The sequence below is a fragment of the Mytilus galloprovincialis genome, unplaced genomic scaffold (assembly GCF_965363235.1).
Source record: "Mytilus galloprovincialis unplaced genomic scaffold, xbMytGall1.hap1.1 HAP1_SCAFFOLD_40, whole genome shotgun sequence".
Lineage (NCBI taxonomy): Eukaryota > Metazoa > Mollusca > Bivalvia > Mytilida > Mytilidae > Mytilus > Mytilus galloprovincialis.
The window spans coordinates 41,870-65,714 of NW_027467989.1; the positions used below are offsets into that span (position 1 = coordinate 41,870).

The 23,845-nt window shown below is 32.5% G+C and overlaps 2 protein-coding genes across 3 annotated transcripts in view; both read left to right on the top strand.

The window, feature by feature from the left end:
* The window catches only part of LOC143059893 (uncharacterized), a 28,636-nt gene extending 20,114 nt beyond the window's left edge, over window positions 1–8,522 (top strand). For both annotated transcript variants that reach the window (XR_012973659.1, XM_076233482.1), the window contains 2 exons: window positions 1,119–1,325; window positions 3,150–8,522. Coding sequence is in view for 1 of the 2 variants with exons in the window: in XM_076233482.1 (XP_076089597.1) it covers window positions 1,119–1,325; window positions 3,150–3,371 (429 nt within the window). In the remaining variant the exon portion in view is untranslated. The remainder of the gene's footprint in view (window positions 1–1,118; window positions 1,326–3,149) is intronic.
* Window positions 8,523–9,967: 1,445 nt separating this feature from the next.
* On the top strand, window positions 9,968–22,988 carry LOC143059896 (fibroblast growth factor receptor 4-like). The gene is made up of 3 exons (XM_076233491.1): window positions 9,968–11,726; window positions 19,052–19,301; window positions 20,542–22,988. Exons 1-3 carry the CDS (start codon window positions 11,722–11,724, stop codon window positions 20,593–20,595), a joined length of 309 nt encoding a protein of 102 aa, XP_076089606.1. The 5' UTR covers window positions 9,968–11,721; the 3' UTR covers window positions 20,596–22,988.
* Window positions 22,989–23,845: the final 857 nt, after the last annotated feature.

Below are 23,845 nucleotides of genomic sequence, written 5' to 3' on the forward strand. Positions count from 1 at the left end.
GCTTAGGGTATCTTCTTTAAAAAATGTATCTGATGACTACACCCATTGACCAAGATGGCTGCCATGGCTAAAAATAGAACCTGGTGGTAAAATGCAGTTTTTGGCTTATATATCTGAAACTAAAGCATTTAGAGCAAATCTGAGAAGGAGTAAAATTGTTCATCAGGTACAAATCTTTCTGCCCTGAAATTTTCAAATGCATCAGACAACCTGTTGTTGGGTTGCTGCCCCTGAATTGTTAATTTTAAGGAAATTTTGCAGTTTTTATATGCCCGTTTACGGGTCGTATTATGGTATACCGTTGACCGTCTGTCCGTCAGTCCTTCGTCAACATGTCGGACATTAACTCAAAAAAACTTTAACCAATATGCATGAAACTTTGGTGAATTGTTTATATCTATTGACGTGAGCTCCCTTTCATTTTTTATAAATTTCAGAATTACCGTTTCCGAGTTTTGGGGTTTTATTCATATAACCAATTCCAAGTTCTTTGGCTACATTTATTCAGAAACCTATAATATGTCAAATATTTAATTACAATCCAAATTCAGACCTGTATCAAGCTTGAATATTGTGTCCATTTTTGCCCCAACTGTTCAGGGTTGGACCTCTGGGGGCGTATCCAGCTGCGCTCAGCGAAGCAGTTTATTGGTTATAACCTTGAATATTATAATAGAAAGAGATAAACTGTAAACAGCAAAGTAAGCTCTACAAATAAGTCACCATGATCAAAATTGTCAATTGACCACTTCAGGAGTTAATCTTCTACAAAAATTTTCTGCTCTGAAACTACTGGGCCAAGCTCATTATAGATAGAGATAACTGTAAGCAAGAATGTTTAGTAAAGTAAGTTCTACAAACAAGTCACTGACACAAAAACAGAGAGTTTTGTCATGAATTCTATTCTTGTCTTAAAAAATGTAGAGTGTCCTATGTTTAATATGCACTGCAACACATAGACCAAGGTGAGCAACACCGGCTCTTAAGAGCCTCTAGTTATTATTGCGATATTAAACCAGTCAAATTATTTGTATAAAGAAACCTTGCAATAATTTCTGAATGTACAGTAGTTATTAATTATGAATTAGTGGGTCCTATATGGTTTTCCTTGTTCTTAGGTTAAAGTTTCAACCAATGATTCATTAGTTGATCAAAAGATTCATGATACTAGACAAAAACCAGAGGCTATTGATAAGGAGACACTTCAAACTATGGATCCATCAAAGATAAGAGGATTTAGCCAACATGTTGGACAGCTGATCATTGGACTAGGCAATTCTTGCTTCATAAAACAATGTCTTGGCCTTTTGCTCCATGAGACAAAGGTAATGTTAATATATAGCTTATTGATTAAAATGTTTCGATCAACTCTTAAATGATCAATACTTTCAGTCCAGTAAAATTAATGATCCCTTTTGATAGATAAATGATATTTTCTATAAAATTGCATTACTATCAGTACAAATCAGTTTAGTTATTTGGATGCCCTGCCCCGATGTCATGGTCTAGCGACTTCGTATTAATTGTCAATGCTGCTGTCCCTCAAATTGTCTTTTTCAGAATTTTCTGCTGACAGCAAGACATTTCTCTGTGTCAGCAGTTTATTATACCCCACACAACAAATAAGGACTTACTATGTAGATGTGCATATCGACAGCAAATTACGATTTTTTTTTGTAGGAGTTATGCCCCTTTAACTTAGAATTTTGGCCAAAATATACTACTGCAACAGTTTGTCATCCCAACTTCTCTGAAACCACACAACAGAATTTCATGAAACTTTGTAGATAATAAGGACTTACTATGTACATGTGCATATCGACAGGAAATTACGATTTTTTTTTTTTGTAGCAGCTATGCCCCTTTTACTTAGAATTTTGGCCAAAATATACTACTGCAACAGTTTGTCATCCCAACTTCTCTGAAACCACACAACAGAATTTCATGAAACTTTGTAGATAATAAGGACTTACTATGTAGATGTGCATATCGACAGGAAATTACGATTTTTTTTTTTGTAGAAGTTATGCCCCTTTAACTTAAAATTTTGGCCAAAATATACTACTGCAACAGTTTGTCATCCCAACTTCTCTGAAACCACACAACAGAATTTCATGAAACTTTGTAGATAATAAGGACTTACTATGTAGATGTGCATATCGACAGGAAATTACGAATTTTTTTTTGTAGGAGTTATGCCCCTTTAACTTAGAATTTTGGCCAAAATATACTACTGCAACAGTTTGTCATCCCAACTTCTCTGAAACCACACAACAGAATTTCATGAAACTTTGTAGATAATAAGGACTTACTATGTAGATGTGCATATCGACAGGAAATTACGATTTTTTTTTTTGTAGAAGTTATGCCCCTTTAACTTAAAATTTTGGCCAAAATATACTACTGCAACAGTTTGTCATCCCAACTTCTCTGAAACCACACAACAGAATTTCATGAAACTTTGTAGATAATAAGGACTTACTATGTAGATGTGCATATCGACAGGAAATTACGAATTTTTTTTTGTAGGAGTTATGCCCCTTTAACTTAGAATTTTGGCCAAAATATACTACTGCAACAGTTTGTCATCCCAACTTCTCTGAAACCACACAACAGAATTTCATGAAACTTTGTAGATAATAAGGACTTACTATGTAGATGTGCATATCGGCAGGAAATTACGATTCAATTTTTATTGTAGGAGTTATGCCCCTTAGAACTTTTTTGGCCCAATTATACTACTGCAACAGTTGAAACTTTGTAGTTTATGAGGACATTATATGTTAATTGTGCATATCCACAAGAAAATTTTTATCAGTTGACTTTTGTAGAGTTATGAGTCTTTGAACTTAGGAATCTGGTGAGATTTTGTTTGTTAAGTGACAATGTGGGGGTGTGGGGTATGTGAGGTTCTTTAATTTTTTTATTAAAATTATTTTTAGGGTTTCCCCTTAGCAAATCATGGACTTTGCAAGGGGGAGGGGTATCATTTTTGTGGAGCAAGATCACTGGGTACTTCTACTTTTTTTCCAGTGTGCTATATTCACAAATATCAGAACTTTAAAGTGTCTTTTATACCATCTCTTGGGCAGGTAACAAGTAACTTTCTAGTGGTATACTAATTAAGTATAACTGATTTTTCTTTTCAGATACTGATAACATGCCTGTCTACATCACCCAGGTATTGTAATCATATCAAAGATAAATTAGGTCCAGAAGACAAAGCTACTCTGCATTTCATTGGACCTTATGATATATTAAAGGCAAGGGAGAGGAGCCAGCTGATAAAAGCTTTTCTACGTTTAGGAAACCGACAAAGATTAGGAATACCTATGCTGTGTCAACTATTTAATCACAATCCAAAGGAGTAAGTTCGGTAAGTGCCATATTTGGCCCCAATGATAAAGTTCATGGTTACAAGACAATAATTGTTTTAAGTTGCCTTAAAGACATGTGAAAAAGTTAAACAGAGCTGTTTTTGTCAAAGTTTAATTCTAACACAACGATTTTTACATTCGAAAACGGTCAAGATAAGGAATTTTGGTGAAATTTGACAAAATCAGCAGGATTTCAACCAAATAAAGGACCAGGAAACATAGAGCAGGCGTCGACAAGCCTAATATTCAAATAAGACATGTTAAATGTCTTCACAAACATTATTTTAAAAGATCTTTGTTGTCGACGTATGCGTTCTATGTTTCCTGTCAAATAATCTTTGGAAATTTACCCATTTTCATTGATTTTGTCGTGAAAAATCAATACGAGTACAACTTGTGACGTCATAATGAAACGCAGAAACGTAAAATTATAAACAAAATGGCTTATATCCTATCTAGTCAATGTATTAGCTATAATTTATCGTGATATTGGTCAATAAATCCGAATTTGAAATTTACGCTAAAAAAGTGGGCCATTTTAGGACCTTATCGAACACACTCCTTTAGAGCTGAATCCAGCTTGAATGTTGTGTCCATACTTGCCCCAACCATTCAGGGTTCAACCTCTGCGGTCGTATAAAGCTGCGCCCTGCTGAGCATCTGGTTGTGTTTTGGTCTGTTTTTCTTATACTGTATGCAATAGGTCTACTATATTTGATGTTTAGAATGGTTGTAAGTTTGAGAAGTATTCATGCTAACATATTTTTCAAATTTTTGTCTTCTTTTATAAAAATCTTCTCTGAAACTACTAAGACAAATTTTAACCAAACTTGGCCACAATCATCGCATGCATCATTAATGTATTTACTTAAAAAAACAACAAACATGGCTGACATGTTGGAGAGCGTGCTTTATGATTGATATACCCATAGACTTAAGTGAGCAACACAGGCTCTTTAGAGCCTCTTCTTGGTCATGCTTTAAGATATTTATTTGATAATAGGTTTATGTAGTTTTAAAGAGACAGGTTACAGATCAGGTACACTGTTTTCACTGTCTAATGATCTTGTGCCGAGTTATTGGCCGTGGAAAAATTCAGTCAAATAATTAGTTTCCACACCTTTTTTCATTGGTCCTGAAAATATTGACTTGGTGTTTGTTAAAAAAGTTTGCACCATGACAAGTTATATAGATCCAGTAGAGCGTTTTGAAAATGATTTTGTTCCATTTATACAGTGAGGAATATGTATTCCCATACAACACTCTTGGAATGCTTGTTGCTTCTAAGGCTATAAAATCAAATTTAGTTTACAATGAATTACTTTTTTATTTTAGATATATTTTACATTACTCCATATAAGTTTAAACCATGTTCGTAGCCTAGGACCTGGTGTTGCAGATATGAAAGAAGTTGATAAGCACAGAGCAACTATATATTATTCAGAGTCAAAAGATATCCTTGTAAAAGATGATAGAAATAGTTTGATTCAGTCAATAATGAGATTAAACAATTAGTGCACATTATATGATAAAATATTCATTGATATTTGCTTCACATTAGAATTTGTATAGATAGATGATTTAAAAGTGGTAATGTATTTAGATACTGGGATAAAATGAACCACAGCCTGCTAATTAAAAACTTCATGAAAGGGGCAAAAATATGATTTTTATTTTTTTTCAATCATTTAATAACAAAAATGAAATAGTGAAATAATAACTAGGTATAAGCAGCTGTTTTTGTTTAAATTTGTAAATATAAGCTAAGAAACATCACCATTTTCACTGACAAGTTATTCACTTGCAAGTGAATAAGTCGAACTATTTCAGTGTATTCATGTGACCTTCAATTTAATCCCTTATCTATAGATGGTAGGCCATGAACTAGCATCTTCGCTTGCCAAGGGTTACCCGTTCTCTTCACCCTTGGCGGATAAAATTTCGGAAACACAAGGTAAGGATTTTTAACCGGATTTTTGTGACAAAAATGTCGGTTATTGATTTGGGGATGCTCGGGGGTGGGCAGGCGGGCGGCAATCAAATGTTGTCCGTGCACTAACTCATGAACCATTCAACCAAAGCTTTTCAAATTTTAATATGTTGTTACTGATGACAAAATAGAGTTCAAGTTCAATAATGACGATTTTGACTTTTACCGTTCAAGAGTTATGGCTCTTGAAAGATCGTAAAATGGTGTTTCCATTCACGTTGTTGCATTTACTCACAAACCATTCAATCTAAGCTTTTCAAATTTTAATATGCTGATACTGATGACAAAATAGAGGTCAAATTTGATATTGACGATTTTCACTTTCACCAATCATCAGTAATGGTTCTTGTGATATTGCCAGGACACAAATAAATGCTAATAAATCTGGTTTGCTGTCGTTGTGACAGCCTCTTGTTATTGGTTGCAGTCGAAACTCGCTGCATCCAATCAAAAAGCGCCTATAACATGAACACGTGTAAATGTAAGACGTGTTTGTAAACAGTTGCCACATGTTTATTGTGCAACAAGTCTTTACATCCCTAAACATATGAAAATATTAATTGACAACTTGAAGGTTTTTAATCAACTATTAGAAGTTCCTGTGTGTATGTCTCATGCACAAATGCATGAATGTTGACATATATTTTTCGTTTCCGGCTTTACCAAGTGTGTAGAATCTACATGTTTTTACCTCCAAATTGAAGAGTTCAAGTTCTACCATTGGTCAAGAATAATGTATTTGGAATGGGTGTGACTTTAATCTTCCAATAGATGGCGCAACATTGTTATCACAAATCTTGACTCAATCCACCAAGGGTGAAGAGAACGGGTGTTGATGGTAACCTTTGGCTAGCGAAGATAATGAACTAGGCGTTTTCACTAATTAAAAGGAAAATAATGTCAACATTGAAATTGTCATCTTCGTCATCGTCTGAATACTTTTAGTTTTCGCACTCTAACTTTAGTAACAGTGAATAGAAATCTATGAAATTTTAACACAAGGTTTATGACCACAAAAGGAAGGTTGGAGTGATTTTGGGAGTTTTGGTCCCAAGATTTTAGGAATAAGGGGCCAAAAAAGGGCCCAAATAAGCATTAATCTTCGTTTTCGCACAATAACTTTAGTATAAGTAAATAGAAATCAATGAAATTTAAACACAAGGTTTATGACCACAAAAGGAAGGTTGGGATTGATTTTGGGAGTTTTGGTCCCAAGATTTTAAGAATTAGGGGCCAAAAAAGGCCCAAATAAGCATTTTCTTGGTATTCGCACTATAACTTTAGTTTAAGTAAATAGAAATCCATAGTTGAAAGCAAGCTATGAAAGACCCTAATCTGATAAAAAGTAAAACCAAACAATAACCAGAAACATATGTATTAGACAAGTGCAACCACTGAATTACAGTCTTGTTACCTTGAGACAGTAAAAAAAACATAACCTCGGAATTAAAGTCTCCTGAATTTGAACAGGGTTCAACCCTCCTCTAAGCCAGGACAGTGGTTTAACATCATCACAAAATTAAACTAAAACACTAGAGACATAAAGTACTGATCTATGAGTACTCACAGTTACTGCAAGCTAGTTTCCAATTAATTGCAGCAACAACTAATGAATGAATCATGTTTGCAGACTAAAATATCAATTAGTACTGTGACTACTATTTTAATAATATATGTGAAAAGATGTCAAATGCAGTCTTTTTTTAAATGTATTGGTTAAATTTCACAAGTTAGTCATTGTTTAAAATTATTTGTTCCAATTATTGAAAGAATGCACCCATTTTGTGAAATAAGGATTATATCTTCATGATCTTGTCAATGAAGAACTTGTGTCAAATGCATTCCTGATTACAAAATTAATATTATTACCAATCATATCTGAGTATATAAAAATCCAAAATTTAAAACCTACCACAAACACATTATGTCCACTCTATTTTGTTTATTTGCTTAAGCTATATCAAATGGTGTCTGCCATGTTGGATTGTAGCAGAAAACTATCTGCCTAGATTTTTAAAGAAATGTGCAATTTTTTAAAAGAAGAATGTTTAATTCATTCCTTAAACTTTTTCTAAATGAAGAACATGGTGTCTTCTGTCATGTTTTTTACAAATACAGAAATTTAAGTTAATTATGTATGCACTTTTTGCTTTTAGGTCTATCAACAAGTGCAAACCATCTTGAATAGTGTAAACTCGAAACAAATGTATTGAATTTTACTAATGGAAGTAAAAAATGTTTTAATTTTTTCAATTATATTATCTTACTGGGTTTTACTGTGAGTTTTAAGTTTGCTTGTGAGCAGGACAATGAAATAAATCTACACTACCAAGAAATTGTATCTTAAACTTAATAAAATCAACATGGACTAATCTAGTATCTAGAAGACCAATGTAGATTCGATATCGATACTCGACTTTTCGTATGCATGTTGTTTTGTCCACATGGCCTGAATCCTCTTTCTTGAAAATTGATGACTGAAGTTGGCTGTAACCAATTCTCATATAATCTGAAGAATGATTGTAGGTTTAAATTAATAGGCAGCAACTTTTAAAAATCAATGTAAGTGTGTTAGCCATATTAGGTGAGGTCTTATTTTAGCATAAATCAATACTTCAGTCTGTGTTAATACAAAGATGTATTTATATTTTTACATGTGGTATTCCTATCGAATGAATTTTTGAGTTACTTGCATTTGAGATATATTTATTTAAGACTATTGGATCACACATTTTTATGCTTCCTTTGCAGTTCATCTTATACATTGTTATATTAAGTCTTTTGTTTGATTGAACACATGACAAATCTTTATTTAATTTATTATAACTTTTCATGTGGTTTTATTATTTGAGTTTGATTGTCAAGTTATAGAAATTGTGTTTCTCATAAGAAGTCATATGTATATGTGTAATCTGGAGCGTTTTGACAACATAAATGTATTTAGCAGACTTTTAAAACCTGTTTTCTTTCATCCTGATGTCCTTATTCTCAATTTAAACGCACAATTAATGTGTTTATGTGAAAAAAAATCAAATAAGCAACTCGCTCTCACCCTCTTACACAACCTAACAAAGAAATAGAGTTTAGAGCATTTCTGACATAGGATAAAATTGTTTTTCAGGTCAAGATTATCTACAAACGTAACAACACATTGTTTGGTTGCTGCCCCTATAATGTAATTTTAAGGAACACCGATTTTTGCATTTTTTTATGTTGTTTATTGACGACAAACCATTTTCTATATTTGAAAATGCCTGTACCAAGTCAGGAATATGACAGTTCTTGTCCATTCGTTTTTGATGCGTTTTGTCATTTGATTTTGCCATGTGATTATGGACTTTCTGATTAGATTTTCCTCTTGAGTTCAGTATTTTTGTGATGTTGCTTTTTGGTATGATATATACTTTTTATACTGACAATGTAGACAAAGGTGTATTCCCCTTTACTATTTTTGAATTATTGGCTTCTAAACACTAATTCACTGATATTTTCCAATATCTACCAGGCCTCTTGTTTCAATTTCATCAACCTTGCAGTGCAAATGGAGTGGGAAACAAAAATCAAACATTCACTGATAGGTAAATACTAGTAGAAAAAATGTTTCTTAAAGAATAAATTTAATACAACAAATCATCTGTAAAGTGATCCACATGCTCTGTGTTGATTTTTTTTTTTATCAAAGTCAAGATTTGGTAAAATTTAGTAACAAACTCATAAGTAAATAAGCCTGCAATTAACAACCACTGAATGATATATTTATTTTTGAAAACACATTATAGAATCATAATCAATTTTAAAATGTAACATACTGGACTTAGATAAGTATATATTAAGTTCAATAATTTTAATAACATTTGAATGACATGAGATATTTTCCTGAATTTAGGTAGATTTTTGTTGTCGGAATATTTGAGATAGCATAAGCTGGCAAGAACTTTTTTGGTGTAGCTGTGATGAAAAATTGTAATTTTCATTTATGTGTTTATTATGTAGATGCATTTCCATTTCATGGACTTATACACTTCAGTCAACATGATAACTTATGCAAATCTATTCTGTTTATACATTGTACAAAAACATTTTACATTTAATTGATGCCAGTTTATTATTATATCATTATTTTTCTTTGAATAAGCTTATACATATAAACTATATTTATTGAAGTTGAATGAACTTATTTATATACACAATGAATTTATGGATTAAGATAAATTTGTAATTTTTGAATAAGCACTTATTACGTAGAACCAAATTCAAATTTTCAAACAACTTTTCTAGTCTAGAAGTTAGGGAAGACCATTTGACTTGAAAAAAAGGGGAATGGATTTTTCGACAATTTGTTTTTTTTTAAATGGAGTCATGCAGATGATTATATATATAAGATGAACTAGAGGCTTTGAAGGCCATGTGTCATTCGTCTATATCTACTTGCATCTTCAACTGTGGACACCACTAGAACATAAGGCCATGTTCACACCATACGCAGTGTACAGTAAACATGTTTACCTTTGGTTTAATGTAATGTACACTAGTTTCACATTAAATTTGTTCACATCTATACACCTTGTTTCCAAATTTGTTTCTTCATGTTTTATGACATAAACTACATTTGTAAAAAATTTTGGGTCATGGATTTTGAATTAATGTAATCACTCCTTTTGTAATAGCAACGTTGACAGTTTTGTGAACTTCTGATGAACAGACTCTACAGGCGAAAGGACTCAGTCTAACATGTATCAGGGGAAACGAGTACCAATTAATGTTAACGTTAAGTAGACACAGCCTGTTGGAAAGTTTTATTGTAATTTCTATGATAGAAAAAAAGAAGAATATTGTTCCAATCAAGGGCCCTTAAAGTACACATAAAAAATGCATCATGATTTGTATATGCATTTATCGGTTAGAAAGCAAAATTAAATTTGAAGGTCCCATCCAAAGGGTGAAAATAGAGGAAGCAAAAGGAGGTGTTCCACGCGGAATATTTGTATTTTATGAACTCTTACGTACGGTGACCTATAGTTGATAATGTCTGTGTCATTTTGGTCTTTTGTGAATAGTTGTCTCATTGGCAATCCGTTGAAAGTTTGCAAATATCCTTATGACCAAATTACACGGATGATAAATATTCACCATTTGTTACGTTGCCGTGTTCTAAGCGTATACATGCAGGTCATGAATTAATTTGTTGAATGAAATCAAATTGGAGCTTATAATTCTTCTATACAACAAGTATTGTTGACCTATTGCTTATAGTTTAAGAAAAATTGACCAAAACACAAAAAATTAACCTGAGCAATGAACCGTGAAAATGAGATCAAAGTCAATTAAACCTGCGAGACTTTATTTAGAATATCGTTGATCATCTCAACGAGATTGATTTTCTCGCTTGAACCGGGACGGCGAAATCGAGAAAGGCAATCGAGTTGAGATGACCAATGATAATCTGTTTATAGCTATTCTAGCAACGCCACGTGCCTGCTTAGTTTTTAGCTATAATTTTCCTTCTCAAGCAAGTAGCACGAACTGAAAAATTATCACAAAAAAAGATCAAAGGCAAAATGCACAAAATAGCGATAATGACAAATACATAATGATATATTTGCATACAACAAATAATAATATTAACGGTACCAATTTTCTTGCACCAGATGCGCATTTCGACAAAACATGTCTCTTCAGTGATGCTCGTGGCCAAAATATTTGAAATCAAAAGCTTATATAAAAGATGAAGAGCTATAATCCAAAAGGTCCAAGAAGTATAGCCAAATCCGTTGACCTATTGCATATAGTAATAGAAAAAAAGACCAAAACTCAAAACACTTAACTGTAACCACTGAACCATGAAAATGAGTTCAAGGCCAATTGACACCTGCCAGCTAGACATGTACACCTTACAATCATTCCATACATCAAATATAGTAAACCTATTGCAAACAGATTAAGAAAAACAGACCAAAACACAAAAACTTAATTATAACCATTAAACCAAGAAAATGAGGTCAAGGTCAGATAACACCTGTCAGTTGGGCATGTACACCTGACAGTCCTTCCATACACCGAATATACAAGACCTATTTCTTAGAGTATCTAAGATATGGACTTGACCACCAAAACTTAACCTTGTTCCCTGATCAAAAAATGAGGTTGAGGTCAAGTGAAATCTGTCTGACGGGCATGAGGATCTTGCAAGGTACGCACATACCAAATATAGTTATCATATTACTCATATTACTAGTACTCTTAATAGGAGAGAAATTAACATTAAAAAAAAATCTTAACTATTTTCAAGTCGTCACACAACCATAAAAATGAGGCCAAGGACAATGGACATGTGACAGACGGGAACTTCGTAACATGAGGTATCTATATACAAAGTATGAAGCTTCCAGGTCTTCCACTTTCTAAAATATAAAGCTTTTAGGCAGGTAGATAACGCCGCCACCGAAGTCGCCGCCCTATCCTTGTAGCGAGCTTTCTACGACATGTGTCCCAGGTTCGACAAATACCTGAAACATATCTTCTAGCATACATTAATGTTTAACTACCTTTCGATTGCTGTTCTTCATTCTACAATAGCTATTAAGACATCAAACTTCATTATAAAATGAGAACCCTTTTGTTTCAAATTGTTAGTGTGCATAGTAGAATAAGCCACGAAGCAAGAGCCCCACGTGAGCTGTGGTCTGTTGATGAAGTGGTAGTAGGTTCTTCTCTAAAAAAACGATTACTTTTAGCCGTCGTGAAGAAGCTCAATGGAATTTACATTATATTTTGGAGAAATTGTCTCTTTAATGATGATAATTCAATAAATGGAAATAAACTAAGAACCTACAGAAAATTTAAAGTAAAGTATGAACTAGAAAAGTACCTTATATTGAATTTAGATAAAAATGTTACAAAAAATTATGCTAAAATAGGAATAAGTAATTATAGTATGTTGGCTGTTGATCGCGGTAGATACAACAAAACAGCTTTAGAAAATAGAATATGTCCTTTATGCCATAAAGAGGTGGAAGATGAATTTCATTTTATCATAACATGTTCAGAAATTAATAAAACTAGGATCAAAATGTTAGATGAAATTTCTAATATTGTCCCCTGTTTTAATAAATCAAGATTTTTTAAAATTTTTATACGACCGCAAAATTTGAAAAAAATTTCGTCGTATATTGCTATCACGTTGGCGTCGTCGTCTGCGTCGTCGTCGTCGTCGTCGTCGTCGTCGTCCGAATACTTTTAGTTTTCGCACTCTTACTTTACTAAAAGTAAATAGAAATCTATGAAATTTTAACACAAGGTTTATGACCACAAAAGGAAGGTTGGGATTGATTTTGGCAGTTTTGGTCCCAATATTTTAGGAATTAGGGGCCAAAAAGGGCCCAAATAAGCATTTTCTTGGTTTTCGCACTATAACTTTAGTTTAAGTAAATAGAAATCTATGAAATGTTGATACAAGGTTTATGACCACAAAAGAAAGGTTGGGATTGATTTTGGGAGTTAAGGTCCCAACAGTTTAGAAATTAGGGGCCAAAAAGGGACCCAAATAAGCATTTTTCTTGGTTTTTGCACCATAACTTTAGTATTTATAAATAGAAATTTATGAAATTTAAACATAAGGTTTATGACCATAAAAAGAAGGCTGGTATTGATTTTGGGAGTTTTGGTCCCAACAGTTTAGGAATAAAGGGCCCAAAGGGTCCAAAATTAAACTCTGTTTGATTTCATCAAAAATTGAATAATTGGGGTTCTTTGATATGCCAAATCTAACTGTGTATGTAGATTCTTAATTTTTGGTCCCGTTTTCAATACTATAAGCAATAGGTCTAGTATATTCGGTGTATGGAAGGACTGTAAGGTGTACATGTCCAACTGGCAGGTGTCATCTGACCTTGACCTCATTTTCATGGTTCAGTGGTTATAGTTAAGTTTTTGTGTTTTGGTCTGTTTTTCTTATACTATATGCAATAGGTCTACTATAATTGGTGTATGGATGATTGTAAGGTGTACATGTCTAGCTGACAGGTGTCATCTGACCTTGACCTCATTTTCATGGTTCAGTGGTTATAGTTAAGTTTTTGTGTTTTGGTCTGTTTTTCTTATACTATATGCAATAGGTCTACTATAATTGGTGTATGGAATGATTGTAAGGTGTACATGTCTAGCTGACAGGTGTCATCTGACCTTGACCTCATTTTTTCATGGTTCAGTGGTTATAGTTAAGTTTTTGTGTTTTGCTCTGTTTTTCTTATACTATATGCAATAGGTCTACTATAATTGGTGTATGGAATGATTGTAAGGTGTAGATGTCTAGCTGACAGGTGTCATCTGACCTTGACCTTTTTTTTAATGGTTCAGTGGTCAAAGTTAAGTTTTTAGTTTTGGTCTATTTATCTAATACTTTATGCATTAGGTCAACTATATTTGGTGTATGGACATATTTTATGATCTTTATGTTGGTTAGGCTGGTTTAATTTGACTTTGACCTCATTTTCACGGTCCATTGCTAAGTTTTAAGTGTTTGTGTGTTGTGGTCTGTTTTTCTTTATTTATAAGCAATAAGTCAACTATATTTGTTGTATTGAAAAATTGTTAGCTGTACATGTCTGCCTGGCATGGTTCATCTGACCTTGGCCTCATTTTCATGGTTGATTGATAAATGTTTCCTTTTCTTGGTTAATGTTGAGTTTATGTGACAGTTGTAATAAAGCTTTATATTTAGGTCTATCAAGATAGTATCAGGAATTAGTAAAGAAGGCGAGACATTTCAGTGTGTGCACTCTTGTGGTGTAGTAAGATAGTACTTTAATGTTAGATGGGCTATCTATTGAACCATGCTTGATGTAATTGGTTTTTTTTTGTGTAGCGCGATAGTACTACGATTTTATATGGTATATCTATTGAAACATGCTTGGTATATTTGGATTTTATTGTTTAGTAAGATTGTACTATCATGTAAGATGGTCTATCTATTGAAACATGTTTGGTATATTTGGTTTTTATGGTGTAGTAATATAATTATATGATGTTAGATGGTTTATCTATTGAAACATCCTTGGTATAATTGGTTTTTATTGTGTAGTAAGCTTAAGATAGTACTATAATGTAAGATGGGCTATCTATTGAAACATCCTTGGTATAATTGGTTTTTATGGTGTAGTAAGATAGTACTATGATGTTAGATGGTCTATCTATTAAAACCTGCTTGGTATAATTACTTTTTATTGTGTAGTAAGATAGTACTATGATGTTAGATGGTCTATCTATTGGAACATGCTTGGTATAATTGGTTTTTATTGTTTAGTGAGATAGTACTACGATTTTTTATGGTATATCTATTGAAACATGCTTGGTATAATTGGTTTTTATGGTGTAGTAATATAATTATATGATGTAAGATGGTTTATCTATTGAAACATCCTTGGTATAATTGTTTTTTTATGGTGTAGTAAGATAGTACTATGATGTTAGATGGTTTATCTATTGGAACAGCCTTTGACCAAAGGGTCAAAAATTAAACTTTGTTTGATTTCAACAAAAATTGAATGTATGGGGTTCTTCAATATGCTGAATCTAACCATGTATTTAGATTTTTATACGACCGTATATTGCTATCACGTTGGCGTCGTCGTCCTGCGTCGTCGTCGTCGTCGTCCGAATACTTTTAGTTTTCGCACTCTAACTTTACTAAAAGTGAATAGAAATCTATGAAATTTTAAAACAACGTTTATAACCACAAAAGGAAGGTTGAGATTGATTTTGGGAGTTTTGGTCCCAAAATTTTAGGAATTAGGGGCCAAAAAGGGCCCAAATAAGCATTTTCTTGGTTTTCGCACTATAACTTTAGTTTCAGTAAATAGAAATCTATGAAATTTTGACACAAGGTTTATGACCACAAAAGGAAGGTTGAGATTGATTTTGGGAGTTTTGGTCCCAAAATTTTAGGAATTAGGGGCCAAAAAAGGGCCCAAATAAGCATTATTCTTGGTTTTCGCACAATAACTTTAGTATAAGTGAATAGAAATCAATGAAATTTAAACACAAGGTTTATGACCACAAAAGAAAGGTTGGGATTGATTTTGGGAGTTGAGGTCTGAACAGATTAGGAATAAGGGGCCAAAAAGGGCCCAAGTAAGCATTATTCTTGGTTTTCGCACCATAACTTTAGTATAAGTAAATAGAAATCTTTGAAATTTAAACACAAGGTTTATGACCATAAAAGGAAGGTTGGGTTTGATTTTGGGAGTTTTGGTCCCAACAGGTTTTTAGGAATAAGGGGCCCAAAGGGTCCAAAATTGAACTTTGTTTGATTTCATCAAAAATTGAATAATTGGGGTTCTTTGATATGCCTGATCTAACTGTGTATGTAGATTCTTAATTTTTGGTCCCGTTTTCCAATTGGTCTACATTAAGGTCCAAAGGGTCCAAAATTAAACTTAGTTTGATTTTAACAAAAATTGAATCCTTGGGGTTCTTTGATATGCTGAATCTAAAAATGTACTTAGATTTTTGATTATTGGCCCAGTTTTCAAGTTGGTTTAAATCGGGGTCCAAAATAAAACTTTGTTTGATTTCATCAAAAATTGAATAATTGGGGTTCTTTGATATGCCAAATCTAACTGTGTATGTAGATTCTTAATTTTTAGTCCCGTTTTCAAATTGGTCTACATTAAATACCAAAGGGTCCAAAATTAAACTAAGTTTGATTTTAATAAAAATTGAATTCTTTGGCTTTTTTGATATGCTGAATTTAATCATGTACATAGATTTTTGATTATGGGCCCAGTTTACAAGTTGGTTCAAATCAGGATCCAAAATTATTATATTAAGTATTGTGCAATAGCAAGAAATTTTCAATTGCACAGTATTCAGCAATAGCAAGAAATCTTCAATTGCACAGTATTGTGCAATAGCAAAAAATGTTCAATTGCACAGTATTGTGCAATAGCAAGAAATCTTCAATTGCACAGTATTGTGCAATAGCAAATATTTTCAATTGCACAGTATTGCGCAATAGCAAGAAATATCTAATTGCACAATATTGTGCAATAGCAAGAAATTTTCAATTGATTGGAGTTATCTTTCTTTGTCCAGAATAGTAGTTGAATCAACTTAAATCATTGTTTTATACAATGCACAATGTATATTCACTTTTACTACCAACTGATAAATTAAAACACTCTTTACCATTCAGTGATAACAAGCACTTTTTGTTACATTTTAATATTTTATGATGTATTTAAATGAGTAGTTATTGTTTCAAACTCCATTAGAAATTTGAATTGAGATCAGTTTTGAAAAAAGGGAAAGGGGGATGTGAAAAAAAATGGTGGTGGTGGGGGGGGTTAATTTTTCTCATTTCAGATTTCATAAATAAAAAGAAAATTTCTTCAACCATTTTTTTGAGAGGATTAATATTCAACAGCATAGTGATTGCTCAAAGACAAAAAAATTATTTTAAGTTCATTAGACTACATTCATTCTGTGTCCAAAACCTATGCTGTGTCAACTATTTAATCACAATCCAAATTTAGAGCTGAATCCAGCTTAAATGTTGTGTCCATACTTACCCCGACCGTTCAGGGTTCAACCTATGCGGTCGTATAAAGCTGCGCCCTGCGGAGCATCTGGTTAATATTTGGACCTGGTTATCAAATTGGTCCACATTGAGGTCTAATTAAAGGGATCTAAAATTGAACATGATTTGGTTTCATCAAAGATTTAATTCTTGGGGTTTTATGATATGCTGAATCTAACCATATATTTAGATTTTGGATATTGGACCATAATAGGTTTTTAAATGTCCAATTTGAAATTTTTAAGTTTTTATGTTTGAGTTGTTAGACCACATTCATTCTGTGTCAGAAACCTATATTGTGTCAACTATTTAATCACAATCCAAATTCAGAGCTGTATCAAGCTTTTATGTTGTGTCCATACTTGCCCCAACCGTTCAGGGTTCAACCTCTGCTGTCGTATAAAGCTGCCCCCTTCGGAGCATCTGGTTGATTGAGGTGCCAATTTGGGCATAATTGGTTTTTAAATGTCCAATTTGAAATTTTTAAGTTTTTATGTTTAAGTTCATAGACCACATTCATTCGTGTCAGAAACCTATATTGTGTCAACTATTTAATCACAATCCAAATTCAGAGCTGTACCAAGCTTTTATGTTGTGTCCATACTTGCGCCAACTTTTCAAGGTTTGACTCTGCGGTAGTATACAGCTGCGCCCTGCGGGGCATCTGGTTTGTTATTTTTTTGACTACTATAGAGCACTCTGCCACCAATACCCCAAAAGACATCAATCAGGTCTTCCTAGGTGTGTGCATGACCTGATTTCAGTTTTTTTTAAGCCCCCCCCCCCCCCCTCCCAATGTTCTTTGGATGAAATTATTTTAATATATTAAAAGTCGCTTTTTTTTTATTTCATTATAAACTAGGGATCATTCTGATTTCAGTGATATCTAGTTTTATACAAGTATCTTTATTAATCCTTCCACCACTAAGGGTCACTCATGCATAGTCCCTAAAATATGATGTCATAGAGAAAAAAAATGTTGATTGCACCCTTGTGTAGGTGCACTCAACTCCAATCTTAATTAACTAGGGAAAAGTGCCATTATTGGATATTAATAAAAACATAAAAAAGAGAACTGTTTTGAACAGAGGATTTTATTTTATAGCTTAAAATACTGAAAGATTTGAACAAACAGTAAAATGATTCCATATTCTATAAAGAATTTGTGTTAGCATTTATAAGAAACATGATGTAGATGTTCTGGAAATTAAGTCTTACGAAAACAAAGGTCAAAAGACTGCTACTATAGTTTAATTCAACTTGTTTCATATTGTACTGTACAATGCACGCAAGTGACAAAATCCTCGTGTGTAAACTGTTAAAAAAGCGTGTATTACACGCGAATATCATGTCACTTGACATGTATGCCTGTATATCATCTTAAGATGGTACCTAACACTACAGGGAGATAACTCTGTAAAATCAGCAGAACGTTTTAATGACGTTGTGTTCATAAGGGAGGGCCCTCATGGGGTTTTTGATTATGTGATTACTTGGCCGTTTTTTTAATGATTATTTGATTATTAAGCCAAATATTTCATGATTATTTGATTACCTAGGACTGTATTTTTAGTTTATGATTATTTGATTACTAACGATAAGCAAATATTTAATGATTATGTGATTATATTGGCAAAAAAATGGTGATTATGTGATTACTAGGACCCCCCATGAGGGGCATCATAAGGGAGTATTAAGCTTCTCAATGATCAAAATAAGTGTTTGTCAAACTGCTATATAACCAGTGTAATTTTTTCTGATCAAACGGTTGGTTCAAACTTTTTGAAATTTTTATATTTTTGTCAAAGGGTCAAAGTAAATACTTTGTCAACATTTTAAGAAAATTAAAGGAGCCAAATTAATTTGAGTTAAAGTGTTGGGTACCACCTTAACGAATTTATATCACAGGTTCTACAGCAGTAATATTTTCCCCCAAAAAAGGCCTTACAGATACTTTATGATGACTGATTTTTGTAGGACCTTGCTTCAAGTAAAAATAAATTGCAAAGATGGTTGAAATAAAAGCATATTTTGATTCACTAAGTAATTTAAATTTATTCATAAATATATTAATCCTTGTTCTTTACAATTTTAATCTTTTTTTCATAGTTGGTCCTATGGAGTATTGTTGTGGGAGATATTTACACTCGGAGGGAATCCTTATCCATCTGTACCTGTGGAAAGATTATTTGAACTTTTAAAAGAAGGTCATAGAATTGGCAGACCTCCATATGCTTCAGAAATAATTAATAAAACGATGCAGTCCTGTTGGCATGAGAATCCATCAGGGCGACCATCTTTCAATAACCTTGTTATTGATTTTAATAAAATGTTGACCTCTATGGACAACAGAAGTGAAGTAAGTATTTATTCTATAATTATGGAATTATCAGAAAAAATAAATAGTCAAAATGGTTTTTTTTATAAATTCATTTAAAGTTTGATATTTACTTTATAAATCTTGTTCTCAAATATATGTCTATATTATACAAATGTCAGTGTAATTTTGTATGTATTTTCTGTTAGGCCAGGGTTTTTCAATTTTGCTGGTTTACATATTTTTCACATTAAAAAGTCAGGTTGGTCGGTAGGAAAAAAAAGTAAAAAATATCTTTCAAGACCACAAATATGTAAAAAAAAAATATCTTTCACATTTCTAACAATATGAGTGGTATGCTATTTTGTCATCATTTCTTAAATTTGTTATCCTTGAAATTTAATTACTCAACGGTTATAAACAAAAAATGTATGGTATCCTCATCCAAGTTTTGTCTACAGACAAAGACAACATTATATTGTCATTTCACAAACAGATCCTCATAGTTGTCTTCCTGGAATTCATCAGTTGTCATGCATTCCTGTTTGAATATCAATAATGGAATTTTGGATCCTCAATGCTATTCAACTTTGTACTTGTTTGGCTTTATAAATATTTTAATATGAGCATCACTGATGAGTGTTATGTAGACGAAACGCGCGTCTGGCGTACTTAATTATAATCCTGGTACCTTTGATAACTATTTGTTATCCAAAAGGAAGATTTTTGTTTTTTTTATTATTTATGAAACAAGAAAATTCCAAATTATTTTAACTTTAACTTGACGACTTCCACGTTTTGACAGGTTCATTTAATCTTTGAGGTGATACATCTTATTGAATTATGACAAAAAAGTGAAACAAACTTATTGTTATGGGTTTTGAACACAGGTTTCTCTCATCAAAATTATTTGGCTATTTTTAGCTCACCTAGCCTGAACTTTTACAAAAATCTCTGAAACTACTGGGCCAAACTTAACCAAACTTGGCCACAATCATCATTGGAGTAAAGTGTTTAAAAGATATAACCAAAATGGCCTCCATAGCTAAAAATAGAACATAAGGGTAAAATGTAGATTTGGCTTATATCTCTGAAACCAAAGCATTTACATCAAATCTGACATGGAGTAATATTGTTAATCAGGACAAGATCTGTCTGCCCTGACATTTTCAAATGAATCAGACAACCTGCTTATTAATTAGTAGTTTTAAGTAAACTTTGCCATTTTTAGCTATAACTAAAGTTGCAATACTTCTTCAAATATATTTTTTTTTCATTTCAGGAATATCCAAATCTAGATGATTGTAACAGTATACATCCCATCATATCATCATGATCATAGTCTCTCTCATGTACGAGGCATTCACTGACAACTGTGTTTTATACTAATAGGCAGTGGTTGTTTCATTATCTCAATCATCTAGATCGTCTTCCACATATTGAATTATACTTGACTTAATTGTTCAAAGAAGACAACCATGCATCTTATTCAATCTCATGTTTTTACAACAAGTGCTATAGTGAACAAAAAAAAAGTTTTTGTTGCTCTAATGTTCAACCTGTGCAACCTCATTGACACCAAAGACAAAGAAATACTATTAGAAATCCAGTGTCTGTGATTTTTTTTTTTGTGATTTGTGTTGACAAGGATAAATATGTTTAATCATGTAAAGTACAGGAACTTATTTCAAGTCATTTTTTAAATGGAAATGTCCAAAGTTTTTTGATGACAATTTATATCAATTGTGACGAAAATGCGTTCAAATGACGACGAACGAACTTCAAATTGTGATCTTTTGAGAAATAATGAAATTCAAATCAGCGAACTGTCCGGGAGTATTAAACAAATTATTTCGATCAAATGACGAAACTATACTCCTGGTTGTTGAAATGCCAACTGACTAATTTTACAGCAAAAATGTTCTTTTATAGTTATGATCTGTAAAATTTGCATCATTTTTCCACATTTTCTATATTAAATTTTACAACAAAATTAAGCTAACAATACACAGGATTGTCAATATAGTTTTTTCTGTTTTATCATTCTGAAAGTAGAAATTGTGCAGGCATAATACTGTTTTTTATTGGCTCATGCTTTGCAACATTATACACTATTTTATATATGATTTTGGTTATACTGTTGAATTACTTTAGTATACATTTCAATGAATACAAATGTACAAATTTTGATTATTTAGAAGAATGAAAATAAGTGAATTAAATTTTCATTTAAATTCATACATGTGTACATATTAAAGAAGCATAGCAGATGCAGTTTAGCAAGAGGAAATGAGAAGTTTTTGGTAAATGAAATGTGTTTAAGACAACCTTATGCTAAGCTTTTATCCACACACGGTACCAATAATAGCCAATTGCCTAAGGTTGCTTTGACCCGAATCCCTAGGTGGTAAAAGGTGGGACTATTTTAGTTGAGTTCCAAAGTTATGGTAGGGTGAAACAACCTCCTTTATTCTGCAATGCATAAAAAAAAATCCCATCGGGAAAGGTTTTGTCCACACTTAGTTCAAATGATGGGACCAAGGTGGGTAAGGTTTTATAAGGTTTAAAGTTTGGGTAGTGTTACCACCTTCCAACTTTAATTTATCAAAAATTCCCTACGGCACAGCTTTGTCAACAATAAGTACAAATGATAGGGAATTACCTAAGGTTGTTTGGACCCAACGACCAAGATGGGTAAAGTGCTTTAACTTTTTTATACGACCGCAAAAATTTTAATTTTTTGGTCGTATATTGGTATCAGGTTGGCGTTGTCGTCGTCGTCGTCCGAATACTTTTGGTTTTCGCACTATAACTTTAGTTTAAGTAAATAGAAATCTATGCAATTTAAACACTAGGTTTATGACCATAAAAGAAAGGTTTGGATTGTTTTTGTAAGTTTTGGTCCCAACAGTTTAGGAATTAGGGGCCAAAAAGGGCCCAAATAAGCATTTTCTTGGTTTTCGCAAGTTAAAAGAATACATGTCAGTTTTCAAATCCCATGTACAGAATAAGGATAAATCATGGATATCTAAAAAAGAGGGACGAAAGATACCAGAGGGACAGTCAAAATGCCAACGAGGTTCAGGTTTTGCTTTTCTTATTTTAAATGCTTCATGGGAATATAATATACAGCATTTTTATATTTAGAGAGCTTATATTCTTCTGCATTTTTTAATCTCGTCTATAAATAAAACTAACCTTTGGAGTACATTATCATATAAAGATTAAAATAAATTGCAAAAAATACCAAGTAGTCCAAGATCAAGATATTTATAAATATCTTCGAAGTTGTGATTGAGAACTTTGTTTTCCTAAAACATATCTTTTTTGCAGTTTAGCAAGGTTCTTAAATTGAAGAAAATACAGTTCTAAAATTAACATTGTTGATCTCAAGTAAAAATTGAATGTATAGTAAAAAAAAAGGCAGTGGCTATTTGACTGGCAGCGGCAAAATAGCAAATTTGCTATTTAGCCGGCTCTAATTAAATTATATTTCACTGGAATTAAAATATGTAAAAACAATAATCAAATATGAGATTGCTCATATAGAGAATAGATAAGCAACAATAGAGCTGAAAAACGCTCAGTGGTCAATTGTGTGATTGAACAGTATTGAACATTTATTGAACATTTAAACATTTTGAGATGAACAGTTTTCGAATGATTTAATGTATTGTTATTCTTATCTGTTATTGATTATAGTATCTAATAAAAAAAATATAAATCTTTTGCAATTTTCTTTATACATATGCATGTGCTTTATGGTTTCAAAAGGGTTAGAAATGCGTTCATTATATATATTCCGGACCATATGAGTATTTTGACCATACGTGTATGGTCATGACCATATGCGTATACTCATATGGTCCGACCATACGCGTATGGTCGGACCATATGAGTATAATACTCATTTGGTTATTAACGGGCCGGACCATATGAGGTATATTTTTTTTCAAATTACATTATAAAAGAGGGACGAAAGACACCAAAGGGACAATCAAACTCATAAATCTAAAACAAACTGACAACGCCATGGCTAAAAATGAAAAAGACAAACAGAAAAACAATAGTACACATGACACAACATAGAAAACTAAAGAATAAACAACACGAACCCCAACAAAAACTAGGGGTGATCTCAGGTGCTCCGGAAGGGTATATAATGTTTCAATAATACAAAAACTTTATCTAAAAACATGACAATTTTTTAATTTTATAATCCAAAAACTTCGTAAAAATTGAATATTGATGACATAGTTAGTTTTCATCGCTAGTTACATTCGTGCATGTAGGCTTGGTTGACATTCACTTCCACATGGTATCATAGCTTTTTTGCATTTGCAAGAAATTTGTGCACGATCGTTTTCATTTACACATTTTGTTTGCGAGTGAAAAACAAGCCTTTCTTGTAGCTGCATACAGTGATACCGAGCTCTTTGGCCATTCCGATGTCTACGGTGTTTTTAAGAAGCTCTACATCTCAAATATCGTAACATGACTGCAATACACCATCTTCACAACACAACTTAAATAAACTAATTGAATGTTACTTTCCAGTGCAGTGACTTCTTATATAAATGTAACAG

Coding starts and splice junctions, on each gene's coding strand:
- LOC143059896 (XM_076233491.1), top strand. Junction 19,302..20,541: donor CTATGGACAACAGAAGTGAA/GTAAGTATTTAT, acceptor TTTTCATTTCAG/GAATATCCAAATCTAGATGA.